Here is a 25927-nt window from a genome sequence, read left to right as displayed (position 1 = left end):
TCACCATGGTCAAAATAAATGTCAGTTCCGTTTTTTTTTTTTTTTTTTAAACACCCTACATGAAGACGTTACACACTTGTGCTCATGTTTTTATAATGTGGATCTGCATACGGCCGCGCGAAACTCACCTGTCTACAGATTAAAAGGCAACAACTTGTTTTTAATTGAAGCACTTTGGAGATTTATACACACAGCAAAACCTAATTGTGTGATTTAAAAGTTTAGCCGGCTTTCAATTGAAATGTGTCAGTTCAGTGAGACGTTAACTATTCGTCTCACTGAACCGACACATTTGTATTGGTCCCATCCCTAGTGTATACTGTGTTTTGAAGTCTAGTGTATTGTTTTGTTTTATTTAAACCTTTTATTTTGGCCCTTGTGCCTGTTTTATTTGTTCCTGTTTTTGGCTATTAAAAGTGCTTAAACTGCAGCTATTGCTGATGCTATTGTGTTACGGGATCGTTATAAGCAGATTTGACTATTGGTCAATAATGTCTAAATAGTTCATTAAAATGTGACCCCTCTTTTTCTGTGTAGCTATTCAGTCGTGAGCTTTATCGATAAGAATAAGGACACCCTGTTCCAAGATTTCAAACGCCTGCTCTACAACAGGTAAGCCTAAAAACGACAGACATTGCTCCCCACTTTTCCCCATTTGAGTTATACTAAAAAATAAGCTTAAATAGCTCAACAGGAGGTGAATGCTTTTATAACATGACAAACACTTTGTTTCTAAATGGCCTTATTTTTATTATTGATGATCATCATTACACGCTATAGTGCTGCCCCATGGCACAATGAAGATTCCTGCTTGTTATTCGCAGGTCTTACTTGTTGTGTATAAAACGAAACAAGAACCTTTTGGTTGAGTCATTGATATCCCAAGATGGCCCAGTAAGCCAACAGCAACAGACATAATGCAAAAACTATGCACTGTAAAGTATTTTAAGTTTTAAATATCTTGATTTATTATTACATTTTAAAACTACTCATGGTTGGGGGTAATTACAAGTTGACTTAAACAGCAGTGATACTTTCAGATGTGTTTAAATTTAACTGAGTTGGAAAGTTTTCGTTGAATCTGGTAGCTTCATTAAATTACTTTGCTACTGAAATAATGGCATTGATTACACGTTGTATATAAGAAATCCTGCAGCTGTTTAATGTTGGTTATTTATTTTTATAAGAGCAAACTTGTTTAGAAATTTCACAGTTATCTTTACCTCCTTAACATCCAGGTTACTTTTTAAAACTCAGAAGTTTACATCACCTCTGTTATAAACATGTCTTATCTTTATGTTACATTAACCTGCCCCCTACAGCACTCTGCCCCTAGTGTTATCTCTTACTGATTCCTTACATCCATTGGGGCTGGTTACTGGTTACACTTCAGCTGAACTCCGAGAGAAGACATGTTTGAGACCTATTAAAGCCACAGGTGTCTGAGTTTTAAAAAGTCAGTGACTGAACCAGAAAAGGTATACAAATGATACAAAGTGAATCAAAACAATAATATAACATCCATACCATTGCATGAAACGTTTCCTCACTTTTTCTGCAAGGAGAAACCAATCTGAACCTTAATCAAACTGTTGCTTCTTGTAACATTACTTTTTCTTAGCTGAACAATGGGTTGTAAACTGTTCCAAAGCTAAGAAGCAGCTTGGGAGGTTAAGGAAAGTGTGCCTAAAGGAGTCTGCCCTTCTCTCGTTCAGCTCGAACCCGGTACTGAAGGCCATGTGGCCAGAGGGCAAGCTCAGTATCACAGAAGTGACGAAGCGACCTTTGACCGCGGCCACTCTCTTCAAGAACTCCATGATCTCACTCGTGGAGAACCTGTCCTCCAAGGTATGACCACTGCTTAAATGGTTTGAATAGTTTTCACTTGATCTCTAAATAAACATTTTAAAATCTCACTGAGTGATGTCATTTGCTCTTTCAAATATAGCCTCTCCTATAACATTTGTTTTACGGCTAATCTTATTTTTGTTTTTCTGGCAAAACAACTTCTAATTATAGATATTTATATTTATTGAAATTTCTAATTTTACAAAACCAAAGAAATTGATTAAAAAAAAATGATTGTGTTATCTGTGACCACTCACTATCCTTGTATCTCTTTTTAATATGACTGTGTTTCGCTTATATCTGTGTGGGAAACCCATAGGGTTTGTAATTTGTTTTATTTATTTATTTTTTTACTGTTCATGTATTCAAAATACAATAAAAAAGAAAGAAAAGTAAAAAAAAAAAAAAAAGTTATCTCTCTCTCTGTGTCTCTGTCTCTTTCTCCCTCTGTCACTGGTTACCATGAATATTGAACAATACAATTTTGTAATGCCTAAAATAACCCAAAACAAGGTATATGTTCCTGTTTAAGGTACACGAAAATAAAAATAATTTTACAAGAAAATTATGAAACCAGTGTAATTACAGAAAGTGTAATAGGATCATTTTTTGACCAAAATCAATAATTCATAAATCATTAGAGGGCAGTGGAAGATAAAGCCCAGTGGACGCTATTAGCAAAGCTTTTCATTGGCTTTAGATACATTACATTCATATTGTTTCTCACTTGTATTTATTTATTTATTTTTAACACTGCCAGTTTCCAGTTCCTTTTTATAGACAAATAGCACACTAAAAGTAAAACACTGATAGAAGGATCCTTTTTTGTCTTTTTTTAGAATGCAATATTCTGTTTTAAAATAAAACCGGCAATTGTTGGATATTTCTTTTGTTATTGTTCAATAGCAATACCAGAGGCAGATATTGATTTGTTGTATTTGCTTGGTGCCGTGTGGAGGATGCTCTTTATGTTGGAACTCTGCGAGGGCAGTGAAGGATGGTCTGTCACCGACGCCCCTCTGCAGAGCCTGTCTCAGGGATTTCTCTCCTGGTCTGGAATGCACTGTTCTCTCAGGATAGCACCTCGCCTTATAGAGCTCACTACAGGATTGTTTTTAAGCACAATTGGACATTTTGAACATGTTGCTTAAAACGATACAGAACTCGGGAGCATTAAAAAAGAAAGAAACTGCCCCGTCTCCTAGTTGAACCCCCTGTTCCACATCCTAGACAATTTGTCACTCTTGTATAGCAGTTAAGCAGTTGAAAGACATGCAGCACACTTTTTCCCTCCAGGAAATTATACTACTTATATCCTTTGTGTATGACATTGCGATCAGTGTGTCGTATATTCTTTAACCATCGCAGGATGATTGACTGCATGATTCTTGAGTGATTAAAATCAACTTTCTCATTAGTATGAAACTCTTTCATTGTGATTTTATATATATTGTGATGTAGCGCCCCCTGTCGTCTGGTGTAGGAAGGCACTTCTGATCATAATATTCAACTCCTTCAGTGATGGAAATAAGACTCCCATTGCAGAGCGGTTCAATCCATTCCGGGATTTACTAGGAGCTTAATAAGACACACCTCAGCTTGTTATCTGTACACTGGGGCTAATCAAGCTCTTAGAAAAACCTGGAATGGGTGAAACTGCTATGCAATAGGAGTCTTACTTCCATCCATGTCCTATCATAAACTAACCTTATTAATAAAACCTAAGAGTAGCGTGTGCAAACTGAAATTTTTTAAAAAGCGCAGAAAGCCTGCAATGTTGTTGTCTCTCTACAGGAGCCCTACTATGTTCGCTGTATCAAACCCAATGATATGAAGTCTCCGCTGCTGTTTGAGGACGAACGCTGCCGTCACCAGGTGGAGTACCTGGGCTTGCTGGAGAACGTGAGAGTGCGTCGAGCTGGCTTCGCTTACAGGCAGACCTATGAGAGGTTCCTACAGAGGTAAGAGCTGTAGGGCACACTTGCTGGCTGGTTAATATTGGTGGTAGTTCTAATTGTGGGAACACAATTGGTTTGAAACTGTGGGCACACAAATTGGTTTTCAATCTGTTTTATAACTAAAAAATACAGTGTGAAATGTCTTCCTTTTCCTTTATAAAAACAACCTTTGAAACAAAATCTATCAAAAATTAAAGCTGTGAAAACGGTCCTGTAAGACAAATAAAAAACTAATATTAAGCAGTTCTCATCAAATGAAGTGAGGGTTGATTCACATGCAGCCAGTCACTAATGCACTGCTCTCGAATACAGTTTACATTTTTTGCATTCAGGAGACCACAGTGAGTCTCCTATATGGTTCGCCAATAATAGATTTTGTTTATTTATTTATTTATTAAAGTACATAAATAACACACTTGCAGTTGCTCATGTTTAAAGCTAGCTTTTTATTGACACAAAGGTTAAGCATTCCGAACTCCGAGAAACAAATCCTTATCTTTACACAGTTACTTTACTTTCATCTGAGCCATTCAACCCCAATGATTAAAGTCTTATGCACCAAAGAATGAGTTAATATGATATACACAGTATGGATTTGCACAGCCAAATAAATGACGATTATGTTATAAAAGGCAACGTGAGAGATGCAGCAGAATAACAAATTGTATAATTTACATATTTTCAGAAGCATCACAGGAGAGGAAATCCAGGACACTGTAACTAGAAATCGCTGTGAAACTGCATAAATCCCATTTGCCCCAAGCGAGAGCTTTCAAAACACAGTTATTCCATTATTTAAGCATGAATGCTTAACCATATATCTACACATTGACAAGTATGCTTTTTGCTTTTGAGGTTGTGCCAGTGAATAAGATTATGCAAAAACAAATGGCTCACATTTACGAATATCTTGCTAAATCAGATTCTCATATACATCCTGATTGCATAAGAAACATTTTTTTTGCAAATTATTTTTAGATAGATAAGTAGAAAATACCACAGATGTAAAATCAAAAACTGTTCAGCTTCAAGGAGTTTGTGTTATTATTTTATAGTCCAGGGATGTGCAATTTCTGAAAAAAATGTATTGTCCAAGGGACAAAATGCTAGAAAAGTCTACTCGTCCTTCTTAAAAATCTACTTGCCCCCTCCCCATCACACAAAACACACACAAAAAAGTAGAATATAACTTGTAGGATTTTGGTTTTATTTAACAGTGAAGACAATCAATGAATTAGTGATTAACGGGCAGATCTACCTTTGTAGCTTGAATGGTTCACTAAATTCTTCAAGATACACAAAAGGTTCCCTGTGACCTCACCTCAACAAATTTATAACATGCTTAAAGGAAATGTTCCTTTCAGTGCAGCTTGGAACACATTTGCTAGTACATTTAAGTAACATAAGTAACAACAGTACAACTACAATAAAGCAATACATGGGAGTTATTCAAATATAAAAATATCTTCTGCCCGGATTTTCTTTTTCCAACTCTTTCTCTATAAGCTGAATACAACTCCTGATGTACAGGTGTTTTAGTTTGTTGCATCACAGATTCAAAATTATTACTGCTACTTTGTGGGATTCTGATTTTTCTTGATCTGCATTTTGTACTATTTTCCTACCAAAATGCACACACTATTTACAGTAGGCTTCATCAAATTCTGCAAAGACAAAAAGACAATGTTTTTACTTTTGTTTATATATATATATATATATATATATATATATATATATATATATATATATATATATATATATATTAATTTGTACAGCATTTTACAGCTATTTTTTCTTATCTAACATCTTGTCCTATGATGACTAACTAGAACACTGCGGTAGCAGGGTGACCCTGGTTTCATACCCTGATGGCTTATTTTTTTTGGGGGGGGGGGAGGGGGCAATATTCTTTCGTTGCATTACTCACTGAAAAATAAATACATACATGAATGAATACGTAAACACATTGCCATGAGATTGTACAAATAATCTTGTATGTAAGCATTTCATTTCATATATAAACATATTTGCCAATCTTCATGTTTTAATAGTTTCACAAACCGAATTATGCATGTCCAATAAATAACTAATAACGTTTCTGTTAATCTAGTAAACAAAAGATATCTCTATATATATATATATATATATATATATATATATATATATATATATATATATATATATATAGATATAGATATATTTTTTAATATAGTGTTTTAAATAAAAAAAAAAAAAAGTTAATAGCAAACTAGGTTAGCAATACTTAAATCGAAAGAAAATAAAAATCATTACATTTTTTGCCAGGGAAAGTTTGTCTTGAAATGCTTCTAAACAAGAATTTGTGTTTTTTTTGTTGTTTTTTTTTTTTTTTTTTAAAACATCCTAACAAATATTGTACACACTTGACCACAAAGTACTTAATTACACACCGATTTTTTTTCTAATCTGCTAATACCTTAGCAACTGTTTTTTTTTACTAGTTTGTTGCTTTTTAAATGTCAGGTTCATGTATTAAGAAAGCAGTATCACTTATTTGTTAATTTACAAAAACCGTAAATACCAGTAATACCTTAGGTTAGTGTGCCTTGCCAGAAGCTCTTAGGCAGCCATTCCTGGGTTTCTCTGTAACCAGTAGAAGATCAGCTTCTTCCAAAGCTAGCCATAAATATAACCATAGTGTCTTTCCAGTAACAGAACAAACATAGGAAAAATAAATAAATACAAACTACTTGTCCCAATCACAAAGTATAACGGCAAAACTTGTTGTCCCTCACACAAATCTTGTTGTCCCAGGCGTCGGGCTATACGAATTGCACGCCCCGGTAGTGTATGTCTAATTCCATTGTTGTCCACCCTAAATCACTAGAGGCAGACTGCCTCCCAATCTCACAGTAACTCGTCTCTAGCAAATAGACCTCACTGCCTCACAGTCATTCAGCTTAAATCAATAAACCACACTGTGTCCCAGTCTCCCTTACTCTAACCACTTTACACTAGGCCACATTGTCTCCCAGTCCAAAACTCCAACCACTAGGCCATACTGTCTCCCAGTCTCCCTGCTCTAACCACCTTGTCTGCACCTTTGTTCTCAAGGTGTTTTTGAGCAGCATTGTGTATGAGAAATGGTTACTCAATTCACATTGACCACCCCTTTCCCATTTAAAAAAAAAATAAAAAAATACTACAAAAAAATATATATTACTACTAATATGTGTTTTGACAGAAAAAACGGCCAAGCATTTTGGAAAGTAACCGAAAACAATAATTTCATACAGTATGTAAAAAGCGGAAACCCGGAAAAAAAAAACAAAAAAAAAAAAACATTTCCATAAAACTCGAATAGCTTAAAAAAAAAAAAAAGCACAGAAAAATGACATTAATAAAAAACGATAAACAGAAGCCCTAATTATATTACATATGTGACCAATCATGCATGCATTTACAGCTCTTAAACGTTTACCATAGACAAATGCAGTGGAAACGTAATTCTGCGCATTGAAGCAGTGGGATATGGTACAACATATTGAAAACATGTTAAATTCACAGGATATCTATTGGAAAACTGCAAACTCACCGTGCAAATTTACCGTCGTAACTTTGTTTAAGGGAGCCTATAAACACTTAGCTACTTGCTTGTAGTTACAGTATGATAGGAACTACTTTTTTTTTTTTTAACCCCGGTTTTCTCCTGAATTTGGAATGCCCTGTTGTTGTTTGTATCCCGGTTCACCCCTGCAACCCCCTGGCGACTCGGAAAATGGAGGCTGGAACACGGGCCACCAGACCTATAGTGCCAGAGGACAACACAGATCTGATGTCCACTGCAGAACCGCAGACGCCGTATCGGCCACAGGGGTTGCTGGTGTGCTGTGAACTGTGGATTCTCTGAATTGGCCGACCTAAGCCATCCCCACCCGGGCTGCGCTCGGCCAATTGTGCGCCCCCTAAGAACCCCTGGTCACGGTCGGCAGTGACATAGCAAGGATTTGAACCTGCAATCTCCAGGCAATAGGGCGCATCCTGCACTCCACGCGGAGCACCTTTACTGGATGCACCACTCGGGAGCCCTGGAACTACATTTTTGAAGCAAAAAGTAAAAGTTTGTCAGTGAGTGATTTCAACCCGACACAAATATAAATTATTACAAAAATGTCGTTTTTTAAATTATATATATATATTTTTTGCTAATAACACATTTAATTAAATATTCAAATACAGCCATTTGTTAAATGAAAAGAAAAACATTGAAAGGTGCGAACGATCTCCTGAAGATAAAAATAAATTAAACATGAATTTACTTTCCACCTATAGATAAGATGACACATGTCACATTTTTAAACAAAAATCCAAAAAATAACGATTGGCTTTTCGGTCCTCCAATCTTCATTGAATTTCAAAAGAACCCTCCCTTTAATTTCAGAAATTCACGCATGTGCAGTATAGGCGATATCTACTTAATTCCTCTCTGTCTGATGGTGATGGAAACAAACAGTTTCAGATGGAAACCAGACAATAGTAGTATCGAGTATGGTAGAACCTGAACTAGAATGACACTCGTCTACATACTATACCCTTGCAACTTAGTTTCTTTGTGTCTGTCTGCCCAGGGTTTCCTAATGATTTGATTATGGATTGTAACAAATCAATGTCTAGTAAATGAAGAAGTTTCTTTGGCGATAACAGAGATCCCATTACTGTTCTGGAACATGTGGACCACTTGAGTGCCTTGAGTGCAGGATATTTATGAGTTTTTTTTTTTTTTTATCAAGAAAGTTGCAATTGTTTGATGGGATCATTTTCTATTTCCAGGGACCTTACAGTACTTGTTTAATAGAAGAGAAATTGACGAAACAAGGAAATAGTATCAAATCCTATATACAGTGCCGTTAAAAAGTATTTGCCCCATGTCTGATTTTCTGCATTTTTGCATATTTTTGACACAATGTTATCAGATCTTCAACCAAAACCTAATATTAGATAAAAGGGACCCTGAGTGAATAAATAACACAGAAATGTGATACTTATTTCATTATTTATTAAAGAAAGTTATGCAACACCCAATGCCCCCGTGTGAAAAAGTAATCGCCACCTTAGACTAACTGGTTACGCCATCTTTAGCAGCAATAACTGCAACCAAACGCTTCCTGTAGTTATTGATTAGTCTCTCACAGCGCTGTGGAGGAATTTTGGCCCACTCCTCCATGCAGAACTGCTTCAACTCAGTGACATTTGTGGGTTTTCGAGCATGAACTGCTAGTTTCAGGTTCTGCCACAACATCTCAATGGGGTTTAGGTCTGGACTTTGACTAGCCCATTCCAAAACTTTAAATTTCTTGTTCTTCAACCCTTCTGATGTAGTGTTTTTCGGATCATTGTCTTGCTGCATGACCCAGCTGCGCTTCAGCTTCAGCTCATGGACGGATGGCCTGACATTCTCCTGTAGAATTCTCTGATACAGAGCAGAATTCATGGTTCCTTCAATGATGGCAAGGCGTCCAGGTCCTGATGCAGCAAAGCATCCCCAAACCATGACACTACCACCACCATGCTTGACCGCTGGTATGAGGTTCTTACTGTGGAATGCAGTGTTTGGTTTTCGCCAGACATAACGGGGCCCATGTCGGCCAAAAAAGTTCCACTTTTGACTCATCTGTCCATAGAACATTGTTCCCAGAACTCTTGAGGATCATCCAGGTGCTTTTTGGCAAACTTGAGATGAGCATTCATGTTCTTCTTAGTGAGCAATGGTTTCCGCCTTGCTACTCTGCCATGAATCCCATTTTTGCCCAGTGTCTTTCTGATGGTGGAGTCATGAACACTGACCTTAGCCGAGGCGAGAGAGGCTTGCAGATCCCTGGATGTTGTTCTAGGGTTCTTTGTGACTTCCTGGACGATTTTACGCCTTGCTGTTGGAGAGATTTTGGCAGGACGGCCACTCCTGGGAAGATTCACTACTGTCCCAAACTTTCTCCATTTGGACAATATGGCTCTGACAGTGGTTCGGTGAAGCCCCAGAGCTTTAGAAATGGCTTTGTAACCCTTTCCAGACTGATAGGCATCAACAACTTTTTTTCCGGAGGTCTTCAGGAATTTCTTTTGTTCGTGGCATGATGTGCCTCTAGAACCTGTGTGCTGACAACTTCACTCTGATGGTAAGGGCCAAAAAGTCAGATTTATATTGGGCAGGGCTGGCCCAAATCAGGCCTGGTTGTTAACCAAAGTACTCAAACAGCTGACCCTAATTATCCCTTTAATTGGGTTGAGTTAACTAGGGGGGGGGGCAATAACTTTTTCACACCTGAAGATTGCATGTTTGATTACCTTGCACACCAAACAAATGAAAGAAGCACCAAACTTTGGTGTCATTTTTTCTCTGAGTCCCTCTATATACTACTACAACCCACAAAAAAATCTGACCAAAACAATGTGAAAAATGTGCAAAAATGCAGAAAATCAGACAGGGGGCAAATACTTTTTCACAGCACTGTATGTATTGTGTGTTGTTTTGCTTTTCTTAATTGTAAAGCAGGTATAAGGCTAGCCACATCCACCACTCTCCAACAAGACCATTAAAAGAAGTCTTGCCTGTGCTGGAACTCTGTGCTCATCTTTGTTCCCTTTTCCCGACACACTCAGGTACAAGATGATCTCGCAGTTCACATGGCCCAACCACGACCTGCCGACGGACCGGGAGGCAGTGATGAGGCTGGTGCAGGGCTGCGGCTTCGAGCAAGATGTGGCCTATGGCAAGACCAAGGTGTTCATCCGCACCCCGCGCACCCTCTTCACTCTGGAGGAGCAGCGCGCTCAGATGGTCCAGCGCATCGTGATCTTCCTGCAGAAGGTGGGTACACCATGGAGCACCCAGTGACAGCTTCCTCCTTAGACACCATTCAGCTTTCTTATAAATTAAAACATTTAAACATTGATTGTATTTTAATTTAGTATTTCTAAATGTAGCACTATTGCAGGGCATGAAGTTAAGTCATCAAGGGCAAGGCAATGTTGCCTTCGTGGGGCGTGAAGATTCAGGGGCTCCAAGGCAGTTCTAGGGGGCAAAAAGGCAAAACATAAATCCAACCCAAGGGTACCAAGGTGTTTTCATACACATTCATAAAACAACAAAAAAGAAATAACCCATTATGTTGATGAAATTTTAATTCAAACAAACACAAATCAATGTTTTCTGAGTGATTCACACTCTAATTGTTACAAAAATAAAATATAGGTCACTTTTCCATTGTAAAAATAAAATGGTATGAATAAATCAAATTTAAAAACAACATAAACTTTCATAATGAAAAAAAAACAAAGGGTAATTTGTCAAAAAATAAATATTCAGGGTATTTTTACTAAACTAATTCACACACCACTGACTCATACATAGATTAGACTAGAGGCTAAGTGATACAACAGTACAAATAAGCAATGTCAGTGAAGGGAAAGTTTAAAAAGATAGATTTTCAGGCAAACTGGCTGAAGATTTACCCATTGTGTTTAATAATGATAGTGGTCAAATTAGTTGTTCGGTCTACAGTGTCTGCGCAACTGTAGTTTGCTAACTGCTGTTACAAACCATGTACAACCTGTACAAACAATGCGGCATTAAAAACTCAAAATACAAAACTTCATCAGGCAATAGAGAGCACTCTGCATCACAATAATAAACAGCTGGATGTACATAATGTTAGATGTTTACATTTGAGAAAGTTTTTTATGCAGTTCTTTGTGATGCTGGACACTCGATTCGGGAATAAAAAGGTATGCTGTACGCATACATATTCTAACCCCTTTCATGAAAGCACACGTTTTACTAGTTAAAAAGCATAACTACGTATGGTAGTGAGAATGTATTACACAAAATTAAATGAAAACAGAAATCGATGCACTTCTCAAGATTGTGTTTCGTTCACTATTATGTTCTCTCTCCTACTCGTTTCATAAAACAGGGAACTGCTACTTCTTGAACCATGTCATAGCTACTTGCTCATTCTTTTTTTGTGTGTGTGTGTTTTTTTTTGAGCAAAACTATTAATCTACCTATTGTGTGTTCTTTTTTAGCGTTTGGTGTTTTGGGGGGGAATAACACCGGAATACGAAATAGCAACAGTCATTGAAATGTCGATATAAATTAGCAATTTCTTTATACTGAAGACATGAAAGTTAGAATGTCTATTGCACTTTTGCATTTTAAAGTATTGTCATTTTAAGCCTGTTCTGTCACAATTCAGTTTTATTCTGTCTAATCTTGTCCTTTCTGCAGTACTTGACAACTTCAAATTCACATTGATATTATTATTATTATTATTATTGTCGGGGACGAACTATTTTGCACCTGTTTCTTACCTGAACATTAGGTCAATTCTGGAACACTTTTCTGCCGCTTTAGATAGCTCTTCTTCCGTCTTTTTAAATGTTTTTGAGACAGAAAAATCACACAGTGACACTACCAGTGAATACGTGTGATTTAAAAATTCCTGGAAGCGCGGTCATATTGAGCTCAGTCTAACAGTGTCCCTCACTCTGTTTGCCCTTCGTTAACCAATGATACAGTACGTCTTTCTCGTGGCTTAGTGTTGGGATGAGTCATTTTCTCACAGGACGAGATTAGACAGAATTGAATTGAACTGTGGCAGAACGGGCCAGCTGACACTGAGGAAGTTTGTGAATGGGTTGTAGATCAGATGTGCTGGTGTGATGGACACCGGCGGCAATGATGGGCGGGCTTACAGGCAACTTTTGCCATAATTTATTATAATTGTTTTTTTTTTATTTGAGAGGCATTGCGGCAAGCAGCTTAGTTATTTTGTGCCTTGCTATTGAGTGTGCTATAGTTATGGGGGATCGCTAAATGTAGGGTCACTGTGTTCCCTTGTAGAACGATAACGCTGTAGAACACCCCGCTGTTTTTATTTCAAAGAAAGAACAATGCAATCTTGTCTCTTTAATTGGGATTGGAGGGGGAGGAGGGGTGGGCGCTTTCAGTTTCTGAGCCCAAATCTCAGGACTGAGTCAATAGTACCAGACTGTGTGGTTCTGTTCATCTGTTACGTGAGACAGATTTGAAATAAAGTCTCCATTAAATGAAAGGCAGTAAACCAGTCACATGTAACTGTTGATTAACATTTTATTATGGAGCATTGAAAGGGTTTAGGTGATTTGCTGCTGTTTCACATTGCTGTGAAAACCCACAGCCATAGGGCTGGCTTTGCTGTTCTGTTGGGTACCAAAATGGTGACCTCACTCCTCCGCCCCCCCCCCCCGCTACTCTATAAATCAGCTCACCACACTGCAGCTGCTTTTACCCCGTTAGTGAATCCTGTTCCGGCTGTGTCAAGAGAGAACGCTGTTAGAATGGTTTATTACTCTGCTTCTTAGTGCAGCAGCACAATATCAAAGGCAGCCTCAGAATCACTCTCTTCAGCTCGTCAGGCTGGAATAAAAAACATCTGAAATGTGTCTCTGCTGTGTAGGGGTGCTCCCAAGGAAAACACTCTGCTGTACTGAACGTTAGATTAACTAAATGAATACTTATTAGGCCCAGATTCATTGCTGTTATGCAAGTGCAACGTTTGTGTCTTCAAAATAAATTGATGCCAACTGCACTTCGCTAACGGTGCAGTAAGTTAAAAAATATATAAATTATGTTTAATTGTGAACATTCTGACAGATGACAGAGACATTTTGCAAAAAGCAGAGATTGTGTGTTTGTGTCACAAAGAAAGAGCTTATTCCTTTGCAAGCACATTGGGGTGATTTTGCATTGCAGGCAAACACCCTTACAGAAACGAAATATAGCCTAGAACAGTTTTCTGTCTTGATGAGGATATAAAAGTTCCTTGCATGCAAAACTTTATTTAATCCATCAAGAATGACCACATGACCCAGAGAAGGGTGCAGGCTGCCGGCATTCGAGTCATTGGTAAGATGTGCCTCTTTTGTTGAAGTTATTCAGTAGAGGTCAATGCAATGTGGTTGCTCAGTAATGTATTTAATTCCCTGTTGTTGGCATCCAGAAGGGGGGCTTTAAAACTCATTGTAACTCCTGAAACTCGTTTCACATTTCGGGTGATAGAATCATTCAGCTTCACTTTGTTATCCCCATGAGAAGAGACTCTTATACCATAAGAGAGAGACAGGGTCAAGTGCACATATTGACTTGAATAAGAGACAGAGTCACACGTACATATTACTGTAGCACTGCAAAATATGCATTAAGAAATCTAAATGAATCTACTGTACATTGGAGTTCTGTTTTAGCCGTCTGATTGGGTACAACTGAGTGCATCCAATTACAATACACGAAACTTCCAAGTTAATCTATTAGACTGTATCAATCACATGCACCAACCTACAGATAATCTGCAGTCAATTAGAGCTGGAAGTTTATCAGAGGGACATGCTGTGACGCTATCGTCATTCATCAATGGCATTCCAAGTTCAAGACACCACTGCAAAATTATAACCAAAGATAATTTGCATAGGTTCCACTGAGGGCATGACTTAGAACACTGATAGCTATCAGTAGACCAGATGAGAAGCTAGCACCATCTCCCTGCACATTAGTGATCACTGAACCAGCTCCAAAACCTAAATGAGAACTACAAATCAGTCCCTTTGCAGCTCAGAGATGTTATGGACAACTAGTTCTCTGAGTCCCTAAAGGGATCCCCAGCCAGTATCTACCACAACATTCCCAGTTTAACCAGCAAATCTAATTATCAGCACCTGGCAGACACCAGAGCAGCTGAGGTGCCAGCGGCTGGCTTAATCCTCACCCAGGGAATCAGCACCGCTCTGGTGCTCTCCAGATCCCTGCTCCATCAGAAATACTGGAAAGAGAACACAAACACAGATTTTAAAAAACATGTAGAAATGGAACAGTGTGAGTTTTGTTTTACTACTGTCATGTATAGACGCATACAATGTTTGGATACAAAAATTCCATTGCTCTACATACACGTCTTCATAAAGCATATTTTGGTCTGCCAGCTATTGAGTATAGTTCAGAGATGAACAATGTTGAGGCTTTTAACTCCTTGAGGTTGTTTTTATTTATTTATTCTTCAGTTTAATTACAGCATTGACAAGGAAATTGGCATTTCGGAAACAAGAGTTTATTCAGTAATCTGGAGTTGACTCTACATCTAGGGCATCGGCTGCATTTTTGGAGAAAAGACTGATTTGAAGATGATGAACTGAAAAAAAAAAAAAAGATATGTTCTATAATATGAATCTCCATGTGTATATACTGTAACAAAGAAAAGTATCCTGCTTTTGTTGGAGTGTCAGAATGTGAAGGACCCAGGCTGCAATCTAATTGATCCCCTTCAGCTGTGATTAGACAGTCGGAGAAGGTGTGTGAGGAGGGGGAGGTAATGAAGGATGTGTTGTCCTTGTGTGAGTGTGTGTGTCTCGAAGCTCAGCCTGGAAATCGATTTAAGGTTGTTCCATGCTTCACTGACCCCCCAGACAGCATATAGATTGACAAACCAAGTGGGAGATTAGAGGAAGACTTTGACCGTCCTGTGCTGAGGGCTCTCCGGGTATCTAAACTGATCACACTGCACCAGAGAGACACTGTTCGCTTCCTCTCTCGCTGTCAAATATGCCTTTTAAAACAAAGCTGTGAGTTTATTTAGACACTGAGTGAAGCCAGACACCGAGGCTTAAACATGTTTTACAACTTTATTAATGCAAGTTACAAAAATACAGCGCAGATATTTCACTCAGTCAGTATCATCAGGCAGCCATCAGTTCATTCTTCATCTTGAGCTATGTTCCGGCGCGGCTGCCACAGCTGTAGGGGCGACTTCTTCCAAATTGATATTGATGCAGTTTCACATCACCCTGCCGCAGTTTAACTTACCAGTCCCACACCTTATTGGAGCAACACCCCAAACATGGTCACTGTGTTTATGCGATTTAGCTAGTAGACTTTGTAACAGGGCAAGGAGCCCTGTATATGGATTTGTTTATTTATTTTTAGAACGGGGTCTCCCCCTCCACCCCTGTGCAGTTTATTATTTTGTATTTGTTTTGTTATATTGTTATGATTTATTTTATGTATTTATATGACGGCAAAGCGCCGCTGGCTTTGTTATTGTTTTGTTTTTATTTTTAAAATGTGCTGTGGCAGAGGCGAGATTGGTGCTCATCCTCTGCCAGGAATAATTTAAAAACGTCGTGCAGAAGGTGACCATCTCCCGAGTTTAATTAGTGGTGTAATTGTTGCTAATCGGGAGATGGTCACCTGCATATAAACCTGCAGTGCTCTCCGTTCCGGGTGGGTGTTCGGAGGAGGAACTGGAGAGCGAGAGGAGAGAAAACGAAACTTAAAATAAAAACGTATAGGATCAGTGAAGGTTACTGCCCAGCCTGACCTGTATTCTTTATTATTTTGTGTTTGTGATTTTGTTTTGTTTAACCTTTTTATTTCGCTCTGTGAGCAAGTTTCTTTTTGTTAAACCTTTTATTTTATTTTTGGTAATTTAAATAAACGGCGTGCAGTGTCTTTCTTTTTGAACTGCAGTACTTCCCTGGTGTCAGTGTTTCCCTTCCTGCTTCTGACCTGACGTCACCACTCGACCACCCTGTCACACGTGGTGGCAGAGGTGGGACCAACAACGCCTCCTGGCCTCAGGTCAGAGTAGGTTACTGCAGTTGTGTTTTGTTTTTGTTTGCTAATATTATTATTAATTTCTTAGCAGACGCCCTTATCCAGGGTGACTTACAATTGTTACAAGATATTACATTGTTTTTACATACAATTACATTATTTTTTTTACATACAATTACCCATTTATACAGTTGGGTTTTTACTGGAGCAATCTAGGTAAAGTACCTTGCTCAAGGGTACAGCAGCAGTGTCCCCCAAGAGTCCAGAGCCCTAACCACTACTCCACACTGCTGCAAGGAGGAGAATGGGAAGAAAGAGGATGGGAGGAAGGAGGAAGAGCTGCAAGAGGCAGCAGCAACAGCTGCCACCGGGGGACATCGGCCCGACCTATGTAGTAGATGAGTGGTACCCTGGTTGTGGGGAGTTCGGGCACACAGTGGCCATCTGCCCCACCCAAACAGAGGTGAGGAAAAGGAGGCAGAGAGGAAGGAAGACATGGGAAGAAGAGGAGTGGTGCACCCACTGCATGCAGTACTGGCATGAGGAGCACCACTGCCTGGAGGTCTTCCAGGACACAGACCTGGAGTGGGAGGAGCCCGAATGTCTTGCGCCTGAGAGGGAGGAGCCCGAAGAGGGTGGAGTCGGTGCGTCCACAGCCCAAGAGGGGGGAGTCGGTGCATCCACAGCCCAAGAGGGGGGAGTCGGTGCATCCACAGCCCAGGTATCCACCAGCAGAGAGAAAATACCTGTTGGTTCCACCTCTGTGGGAGGACTGTGTGTCGCTCCCACCTCCGCAGCAGAGGGAGAGTTCCTGATGGTTCCGCTTCCACCTCCGTGGGAGGACTGTGTGTCGCTCCCACCTCCGCCAGCAGAGGGAGAGTTCCTGCTGGTTCCGCCTCCACCTCCGTGGGAGGACTGTGTTTCGCTCCCACCTCTGCCAGCAGAGGGAGAATACCTGCTGGTGCCACCTCCACCTCCGTGGGAGGACTGTGTGTTGCTCACAGCTCCACCAGCAGAGGGAGAGTACCTGCTGGTTCCGCCTCCACCGCCATGGGAGGACGACTTGCTGCTCCCACCTCCACCAGCAAAGGGAGAGTACCTGCTGGTTCCGCCTCCATCGCCGCCACCAGCAGAGGGAGCATGCCTGCTGGTTCCCACGCTGCAGCCAGAAGGGGAGGAGCCCCTGCCGCCTTCGCAGCCAGAAGGGGAGGAGCCCCTGCCGCCTTCGCAGCCAGAAGGGGAGGAGCCCCTGCCGCCTTCGCAGCCAGAAGGGGAGGAGCCCCTGCCGCCTTGGCCGCCAGAAGGGGAGGAGCCCCTGCCGCCTTGGCCGGCAGAAGGGGAGGAGCCCCTGCCGCCTTGGCCGGCAGAAGGGGAGGAGCCCCTGCCGCCTTGGCCGCCAGAAGGGGAGGAGCCCCTGCCGCCTTGGCCGCCAGAAGGGGAGGAGCCCCTGCCGCCTTGGCCGCCAGAAGGGGAGGAGCCCCTGCCGCCAGAAGGGGAGGAGCCCCTGCCGCCTTCGCAGCCAGAAGTCTGTAACAAAAGCAAATTTACTTTGGATTGTTATTGTCGATTTCGTTGTAGATACTACTATGAAGACACCCACCGTGCAGGTATGGCAACATCCCTAAACAGTGTTAAAATAAATTAGTTCTGCACCGTATAAAACTGAGTTGATTTTGCCAGTGCTTGCTAGTTGCTGTTTTTGCTGTTAAATGACCCTGACAAATCCATTGAGTAATAGGGTTGAAAATGTAATCTATTCAGTTGTGGAAGGCTAATGGCTTTTTTGTTATTTTGAACATACAGAATATATATTTTGAAGTTTTTATTGTTAAAGATCCCATCTATTTATCAATTTCTCTGGTGAAATTATTAAACTGTCATCTTAAACCTTGTTGAGGGTAGGGCACAGCTTTCCAGAGCAAAAATAGTGCAGTTAGATGATTGTTTAAAATGTATGCCATCAGTCTGTAATCGCCTACAATCCCTATACTAATCTCATCCAATCTAATGCTAAGGTTCAGGCCTGGACAGTGAATTTTGGATTGGGATGTGGTCAGATATTGCATGTAAAGCAGCAAAACCATCACCAGCTTGCTTGCCTGCCTGGCATCCATAAAAAAAGAAATGTACCTGTAATCAGTGATACAGTGGCTTCATTTCCAGTACAACAAAACAGAACAGTTTGAGACAAAAATCTAATGTATTTGTTTCCACTGGCCAAGAAAAATGTGTTTCAGTTCTTTAACTAAACGTGGCCAACCTCGGAAATTATCATCAAAAGGTCACTGGGGGTTTGTGGGATAGTATTGTGCTGTGTTTTAACACTAGAACCGCCACGGCAGACATTTTGTCAGACTATTCCTAAATACATGTATTAAATACCCTGACGGCGTTTGAACGGCAGGCTCATGAAAATAAGGACGTTATAATCCCGCCCACCTAGAACCACCAAAGCAGTCAATTTGACTGCCTTTTACAATACATGTTTTGATTTTGAATATAACCTACAATATTCTATGTTTTTATATACAAGCCTGTTGTTATCTCTACTGGACCTGGCAGCCATCAGTTCTTTCGTTTTTGTACAAGGAGTGCACCGGGGAAAATATCAGTAGGAGAGATTTCATCTTGAAGCTAACCACAGTGCTTTTGGCAGAAACATTTCGATCAGAAAACTGCAAAGCAGCAGTCTGCAGCAGTTAAACCTGGATTCAGTGCTGCATCCAGTGACACATGCAAGAGAAAACATTACTTTTGTTTTAAATTAAAAAAAAAAAAATACAGTTTTGTATGTATGTATACCTGTTTACGCCTTTTGAAATGTTTATTTTATTATAGTTTTTTATGTTTTGAAGTAGTGTTTTATGTGGCAAGTTAGAAAATAAACCCTTTTATGTTTAATTGTTCGTTTAAATACGGTGTTTCAGCTGTGCCGATGTCTGATATGATGTGCTTGAATAAAACGTTGTTGTATCCGATAGTTTGTCTTTCATTTTAATATTGTTGTTGTTTAAAATGTAACCATCATAATGACTGCTGGCAGTTTTAGGTATGAGTGTAACCGCGGCAGTCCTAGGGTTAAAGAAACCTGTAGCAGTAACAAAAAATAAAACTGCCCTAGAATGTTTGTCGCGATTTTTATTTTCACTCTGCATATGATTTTATACAGCCTTTTCAAAATCCAATAGTTCGAACCCTCTAAAGAAGACAGATTAAACGTGAATCTGGACTGAATCTGTGTTCGCCAAGGATTTTTTCGAACATGCATGTATTCTGCACAGCGACCATCAACTGTTTTCTGGATTCCAGAGACCAGATTGTTTAAAAAAAAAAAAAAAAAAAAAAAAAGTGTTTCTTCATTCTCCCACATGCCACTACAATTATCTTTTTTTGGCCAAACTCTTCCTGACAGCCAATGCAGTAGTGAAACAAGCATGAAATGTATAGCTGTTCCCCTATTGGCTTCTTATCCAGCGCATGCCTCTCTGCTACGTGGTAATGGAGTTCCTTTGTGGCCAGGTCTAGCCATATCGGGTACAGTACAGCAAACCAGGCCAGAAAAAGCGGCCAGGGCCAGTGTGGCCAGCAGTGGAAACACCCTTTTTTAGGGCTGGGGGCCAGAAACAGGGTATACCTCTACATATTCTATTAAAATCCCAAATAACAATATTTGATGTGGTAAAAAATGATTACTAAAACACAATACAAAGGTTCAATTGCCTTTATACACTTTCAGCTTTCAGGTTCATAATTGCTGTATTGTGTTTGTAAATCTTTTTCAACATGCATGCAGTGTTCGTGCTAGGCCCCTGAAATGAAAAATGTCCCGCTGAATTTCTCTTAATGCGCCCGTGTGTCCCCCTTCCCAGACGAGACGCAATACCAATACGCAGTAAATTAATGCATTTTGTATTAACATGACATGTCTGACGACAGGCTAATCTTTTTTACTTGTTTGTTTACACTTGCGTTTTCATAATTAAACTCCTGTGCTTTTATTCTCCAGTCTAGTAGAATGCGCTCACACCCTCCCTGGTTACAGTCAGTTTCACAGTAAAGCCTGGACGACAGCATCAGGCTTGTTAACAACATGGCCCGGCGCAAATATAACCTTGTGTCCCTGTTACACCCGACCATATTACTTCTGTAAGAATAAGCAATCAGCTTTGGCAGTGATTGTTGAAATGTAGGCTATTATATGTGTGCTTAAAAATACTGTGAAATTCATCCACTGTAAACTTATCTATTTGCTAGACAAAATATCTGTCTGATGTTTGGACATATGGAGTGAACTAGCAAGTGAATGGGAGAAATGTGTACTTCTGCATACTGCAGTACAGTTTATAGACAAAGTGCAGTAGTTTTGTGAAACGAAAACCGCATCGTTGATTTAAAAAAAAAAAAAAAAAAAAAAAAAAAAAAGTAGCCTACGGTAACGTTATAAAATATGTGAAATGTGGCTTTTCTATGACAAAAAAAATGGCCAAAATAATTCAGTATGTGTTAAGCACCAACTGTCTCTTAGCCATTTCGCCAGTAGGCCTATAACGGCATGATAAATTATATATATATATATATATATATATATATATATATATATATATATATATATATATATATATACAGTGTGTGATTTTATACAGCACTGTATATAATACATCTTGCATTGAGAAAACACCACTGGAATCGGAATAAATGAAATTATTATGTAATACAGTTCACGTGCAGTCACGGTTTTGGTAAGTAGCATTTTCAAAACCGTATCATTATGTGCAGTATTAAAATATGTTAAAATATAGCAAATCCACAAAAGCAACGAAATACATATTGTATATTTGACATTTTATTTCTAGTGTTCTGTGTAACACGGGCCATCGTTTAACAGTACCTGAAGCAGATATACGCGTTTATCATATGTGGCAATGTGCCCCGCCCTGTGTGCATTTCTGTGTTGTAAAGTTTCGTGTGGTGTGTTAATTTTGGTGTATAGATATTGCTGCACGGGATATAAATGGGTGTGTGTAGCACAAGTTATTTAAAATGTAGAATTGTATTTAGGCACGGGGATTGCACTTCACGTGCATTTAAAGTATTTAATATGTGAGCACGGGGTTGCACAGAAGTTCATGTGCTGGGATTCAAGTGAGTAATTCATTAGCAATTGAATTCCGGCACAACAGAATATATAGATGCACAAAGCACTCACTCGGGGTTGTAAGTTTGAGAGTGGAGAACGGGTGAGAGAGAAAGGAGAGTGTATTTAAAATAACAATTGCTACTACGTGCTGGAGAACCAGCATGGTACTTGTTTGTGTCTGTTCGTCCACTCGTTTGTCTGTCTGTTTATTGTCTGTTCATTTTGGCTACTGTGCCATTTTATTTTACAAAGTGTTTTTGTGTTTGTTTAAACCTTTTATTTTTCCATACTTAATGAACTGCGCAGCAGCGCTTTCATTCACTATTTTCACTCGCAGTGCTGTGTGTTCATTTCTGGTCTGACATCATCACTAAAGCCAGCCTGTCACATCATATCAACAACATCAACGTGTGTTTTAAAAATAAAGCAAAATTTTTTTGAAAACTGTCCAAAATATTTATTTAGTACCACTTGCCAATCTATTGCAAACTTTTGTCATGTAATCAACGTTTAATCGCGAACTCCAGACTGATGTGCTGTGACAGAGCGTTCAGTGCACACATGGCTAATTTACATACTAAATATGTACGTTTTAAATAAGCCCTGTTGTTTAAATGTCATATAAACAGTTGGGCGGTTGCTGCAGTCTGTCTTTGGGATACAAAAAAAGCCTAGTCTTTAACTCATTTTATTTCCTGTGTGCGTTCGTGCCTGCAAATCGATATTTATTTTTTTCATTGACCCGGTTTAAAATTTATTGTATTACTCAAGTACTATTGGTTCATTTCAAAATACAGAATGTATGGCCAATCAGAAACCGAAGTATTGCCATGCGGTCTAATTTGACAAGCTGTTACGTCTGGTGTGAGAGTAAGAGTTTTTAGCTTTCAATCCAAATATTATTATTTGTTTATTTAGCAGACGCCTTTATCCAAGGCGACTTACAGAGACTCGGGTGTGTGAACTATGCATCAGCTGCAGAGTCACTTACAATTATGTCTCACCCGAAAGACGGAGCACAAGGAGGTTAAGTGACTTGCTCAGAGTCACACAATGAGTCAGTGGCTGAGGTGGGATTTGAACCGGTGACCTCCTGGTTACAAGCCCTTTTCTTTAACCACTGGACCACACAGCCTCCTACCGAAATACCGTCGGAGATTAAAAACGGCAAAAATGTCTTGCAACTGAAGCTCTCTCCAATTTCCCTGCCATCATCAGTGATTTGTGTGGTAACAAAAAGGGACATCCATCAGACTACTAGGCAAGCGTTTTATTATTATTTTTTAATTAGCTTCAGTACTGTACATTTTAGTCACCAAGAATTAAAAAATGCCAATATGTTTCGTAATGAGGTCAACTGTAGAGAAGCGTGGGTAGTGAACTTTTCTTTGCCTTATTTTCTGTAATATTATTATCAATAAAAATACATGATTGCCATTTGGTATCACGGAATAGTCCTATGTCATTTCTGAGTGATTGAGGCTAGCACGGAGGCTTCGTTGATTTTAATTAATTAGTAATTACAGTAAAATGATGATGTTGCCAACAACTAGAAACCTGTTTGAGGGACTATTTTTATCTTCATCTAGACAATGTGGGGAAGCTATAAAAAAGGCCAACAAGATCCTCGGATATATTGTGAGAAGTGTTGAATTTAAATCAAGGGAAGTAATGTTAAAACTTTATAATGCATTAGTAAGACCTCACCTAGAATATTGTGTTCAGTTCTGGTCACCTTGTTACAAAAAGGGTATTGCTGCTCTAGAAAGAGTGCAAAGAAGAGCAACCAGAATTATCCCGGGTTTAAAAGGCATGTCGTATGCAGACAGGCTAAAAGAACTGAATCTATTCAGTCTTGAACAAAGAAGACTACGCGGTGATCTGATTCAAGTATTTAAAATCCTAAAAGGTATAGACAATGTCGACCCAGGGGACTTTTTTGACCTGAAAAAAGAAACAAGGACCAGGGGTCACAAATGGAGATTAGATAAAGGGGCATTCAGAACAGAAAACAGTAGGCACTTTTTTACTCGGAGAATTGTGAGGGTCTGGAACCAACTCCCTAGTAATGTTGTTGAAGCTGACACCCTGGGATCCTTCAAGAAGCTGCTTGATAAGATTCTGGGATCAATAGCTACTAAGAACCAAATGAGCAAGATGGGCTGAATGGCCTCCTCTCGTTTGTAAACTTTCTTATGTTCTTATCCAAAAGTAAATATATATATATATTTTTTCCGTTTATAATACTGTAACTTTTATAATTGTGTCCATCACAGACTCCAAGGCTTGTGCGTTTTGTTGTATCATGTTGTTTTCATTTTATTATGACTATCTCAGATGGGGGTACATGGTGGACTACATTTTTTGGAAAAGGGTATGCAGCTTAAAAAGATTGAAAACCCCTGTTCTAATGTGATCTGGTACAATGAATGTCCTCTACTCAGTGATACACCACATTTCCCAATATTTTCCCCAAAAGTGACAGCGAATATTGTAGAGACACCTTGGTTGTATATACAGCTTTAGAGTTTTATTTTGTGTTCAGAAACAAAATGTCAGTAAACTCTGTTGGCATATTTAAAACAAACAAAAATAAGAAATGGTGGTTGGTTCTGAATCAAACATTGACCCCCTCGCTAAAGAAAATGTCCCCCTAAAATTGATAGGGGGCCACATTGACCCTCAGTCTGTAAGTCCTGGAGTAAACACTGTGCATGCTGCACACAATGTTTTATATATGTTTACTAAGATGGATGTAGGATGTTTGTTTCACCGAGAGCTTGTGACTCGTATAAAGTGTTCAATTGACATTAGAAACAGCTGCAAATTGCATTACAAACTGTTCTCCCAAAACACCCACACACCGGCTGTAATTTTCAAGTGCACATTGACGTGATTTACTGTATAGTAAAACACCCTTCCGTTTTACTAGCTCTTACACTTATGGGTGCCTTTTATCTAGATGTACTACTTCTGTTTCCCATTTGCTCTCTGTCTTAATATTTTTCATAATACTCTGCAACAAACTGTTTAGCAAGGGCTGGATTACCAAGCCCCAGTGCTGATGTTCAATATTTGGAATCCTTTATAAAACAAGACAAAGTTCCAGGATCAGTCTGATTCTAGGAACCAGATGAGCAGTGAACGAATGGCCTCCTTCACTTGTGATAATTTACCAGAAAGATGACTGACCTTCAGCTTGGGATGCCCAGCTATCCTCTTGGTCAATTTGTATTTTGCTGGATTAAATATTTTCCAGACCAATGGCCAAAAAGCCAGACGGCCAGACGGAATTCATTGCATCGTGTGCAAACCCCTTCTGAGTCATAGTCCTCATGTGAAGAGGCTGTCCTGATGGAGAAGCCAGGCTGAGGTCACAGGAAACCTTGCCTGAGACTAGATTACTGTGTCACAGTAGTTCAAAATGCAGTTAAAAAACTGTGAAGGACCAGGATTGGACATCAGGTGCTAATATGCAGCAACCATTGTAGACCTCAACTGAATTTCAAATACGACTCAGCATTTATTTCAGGGCATCGTTTCATCCGTGCTCCATCTTGAAATTCTGTTTATTATTCCCCAAGAGGGCATACAGTATGAGGGGCTGTCGTGAGTACAGTAGGTCGCACTTACATTTTCAGATATATGTAGAAAACCTATAATCCAGTTATAATGGATTGGCTGGATTCATTTGCAGTTCTTGAGTTGATGTGAATCTTGGCCATGGTGAGCTATTGTTTTATTCATACGTTCTGACATGTTATTTGTAAAGGCTAAGGAACCCGTCACCTAAATTTCATGAACATTTTTATCTACGTTTGTTACAAGAAGTGACCATCTTTCCATGTGTCTTGTTTGCATTTTTTTTACCTATATCTTTACCTCTCATCGGATTTTGAAATGTTAAAGATGAACCCCATAATCCTCAACACAGATGATTTAGGCAAAAGTTATATATTATGTTTCTGTATTTGTACCTGTGATTATTGCTTGGTTATTTCAAGTAAATAGAGTAAAGATGTTAATGTGTGTAGTTGTTTATGCTACTTTTTTAGTGTTATTGTAATGATTGTAATTACTACAGCATTATTGTAACTGTAATTGCACAAAACCGCATTGTAATTGCAATTTCAGCCAACAATTATGCTGTAATTGTTTTGGAGACCATTTAATGATCCCATTTTGTAGGTGTCGCTTTTTAACACCTAAAGAAAACTGATGCCAGATTTAATTTTAAAACACCTCTAATTTGAAAGCAGATAAGCTGATGAGAGCTTTGATAGCCATTGGTGCTCCACTGGGCCTGGAGCAACAATGAAACATGTGGTGCTGTAGTTCTAGTACATTGAATTATGAATGACCTAC

At 39.3% G+C, this 25927-nt stretch overlaps 1 protein-coding gene across 2 annotated transcripts in view; it reads left to right on the top strand.

Moving 5' to 3' along the window:
• Positions 1–25927, top strand: part of myo1d (myosin 1D) — a 180584-nt gene that overhangs the window by 81748 nt on the left and 72909 nt on the right. For both annotated transcript variants that reach the window (XM_034055719.3, XM_059006770.1), the window contains exons 14-17: positions 538–612; positions 1716–1848; positions 3643–3809; positions 10443–10650. In XM_034055719.3, the coding sequence (XP_033911610.3) occupies positions 538–612; positions 1716–1848; positions 3643–3809; positions 10443–10650 (583 nt within the window). The remainder of the gene's footprint in view (positions 1–537; positions 613–1715; positions 1849–3642; positions 3810–10442; positions 10651–25927) is intronic.

This window comes from Acipenser ruthenus, chromosome 33, assembly GCF_902713425.1.
Source record: "Acipenser ruthenus chromosome 33, fAciRut3.2 maternal haplotype, whole genome shotgun sequence".
Lineage (NCBI taxonomy): Eukaryota > Metazoa > Chordata > Actinopteri > Acipenseriformes > Acipenseridae > Acipenser > Acipenser ruthenus.
Note: the sequence above shows the minus strand (reverse complement) of the source record. Positions and strands in the feature narration are given on the sequence as shown.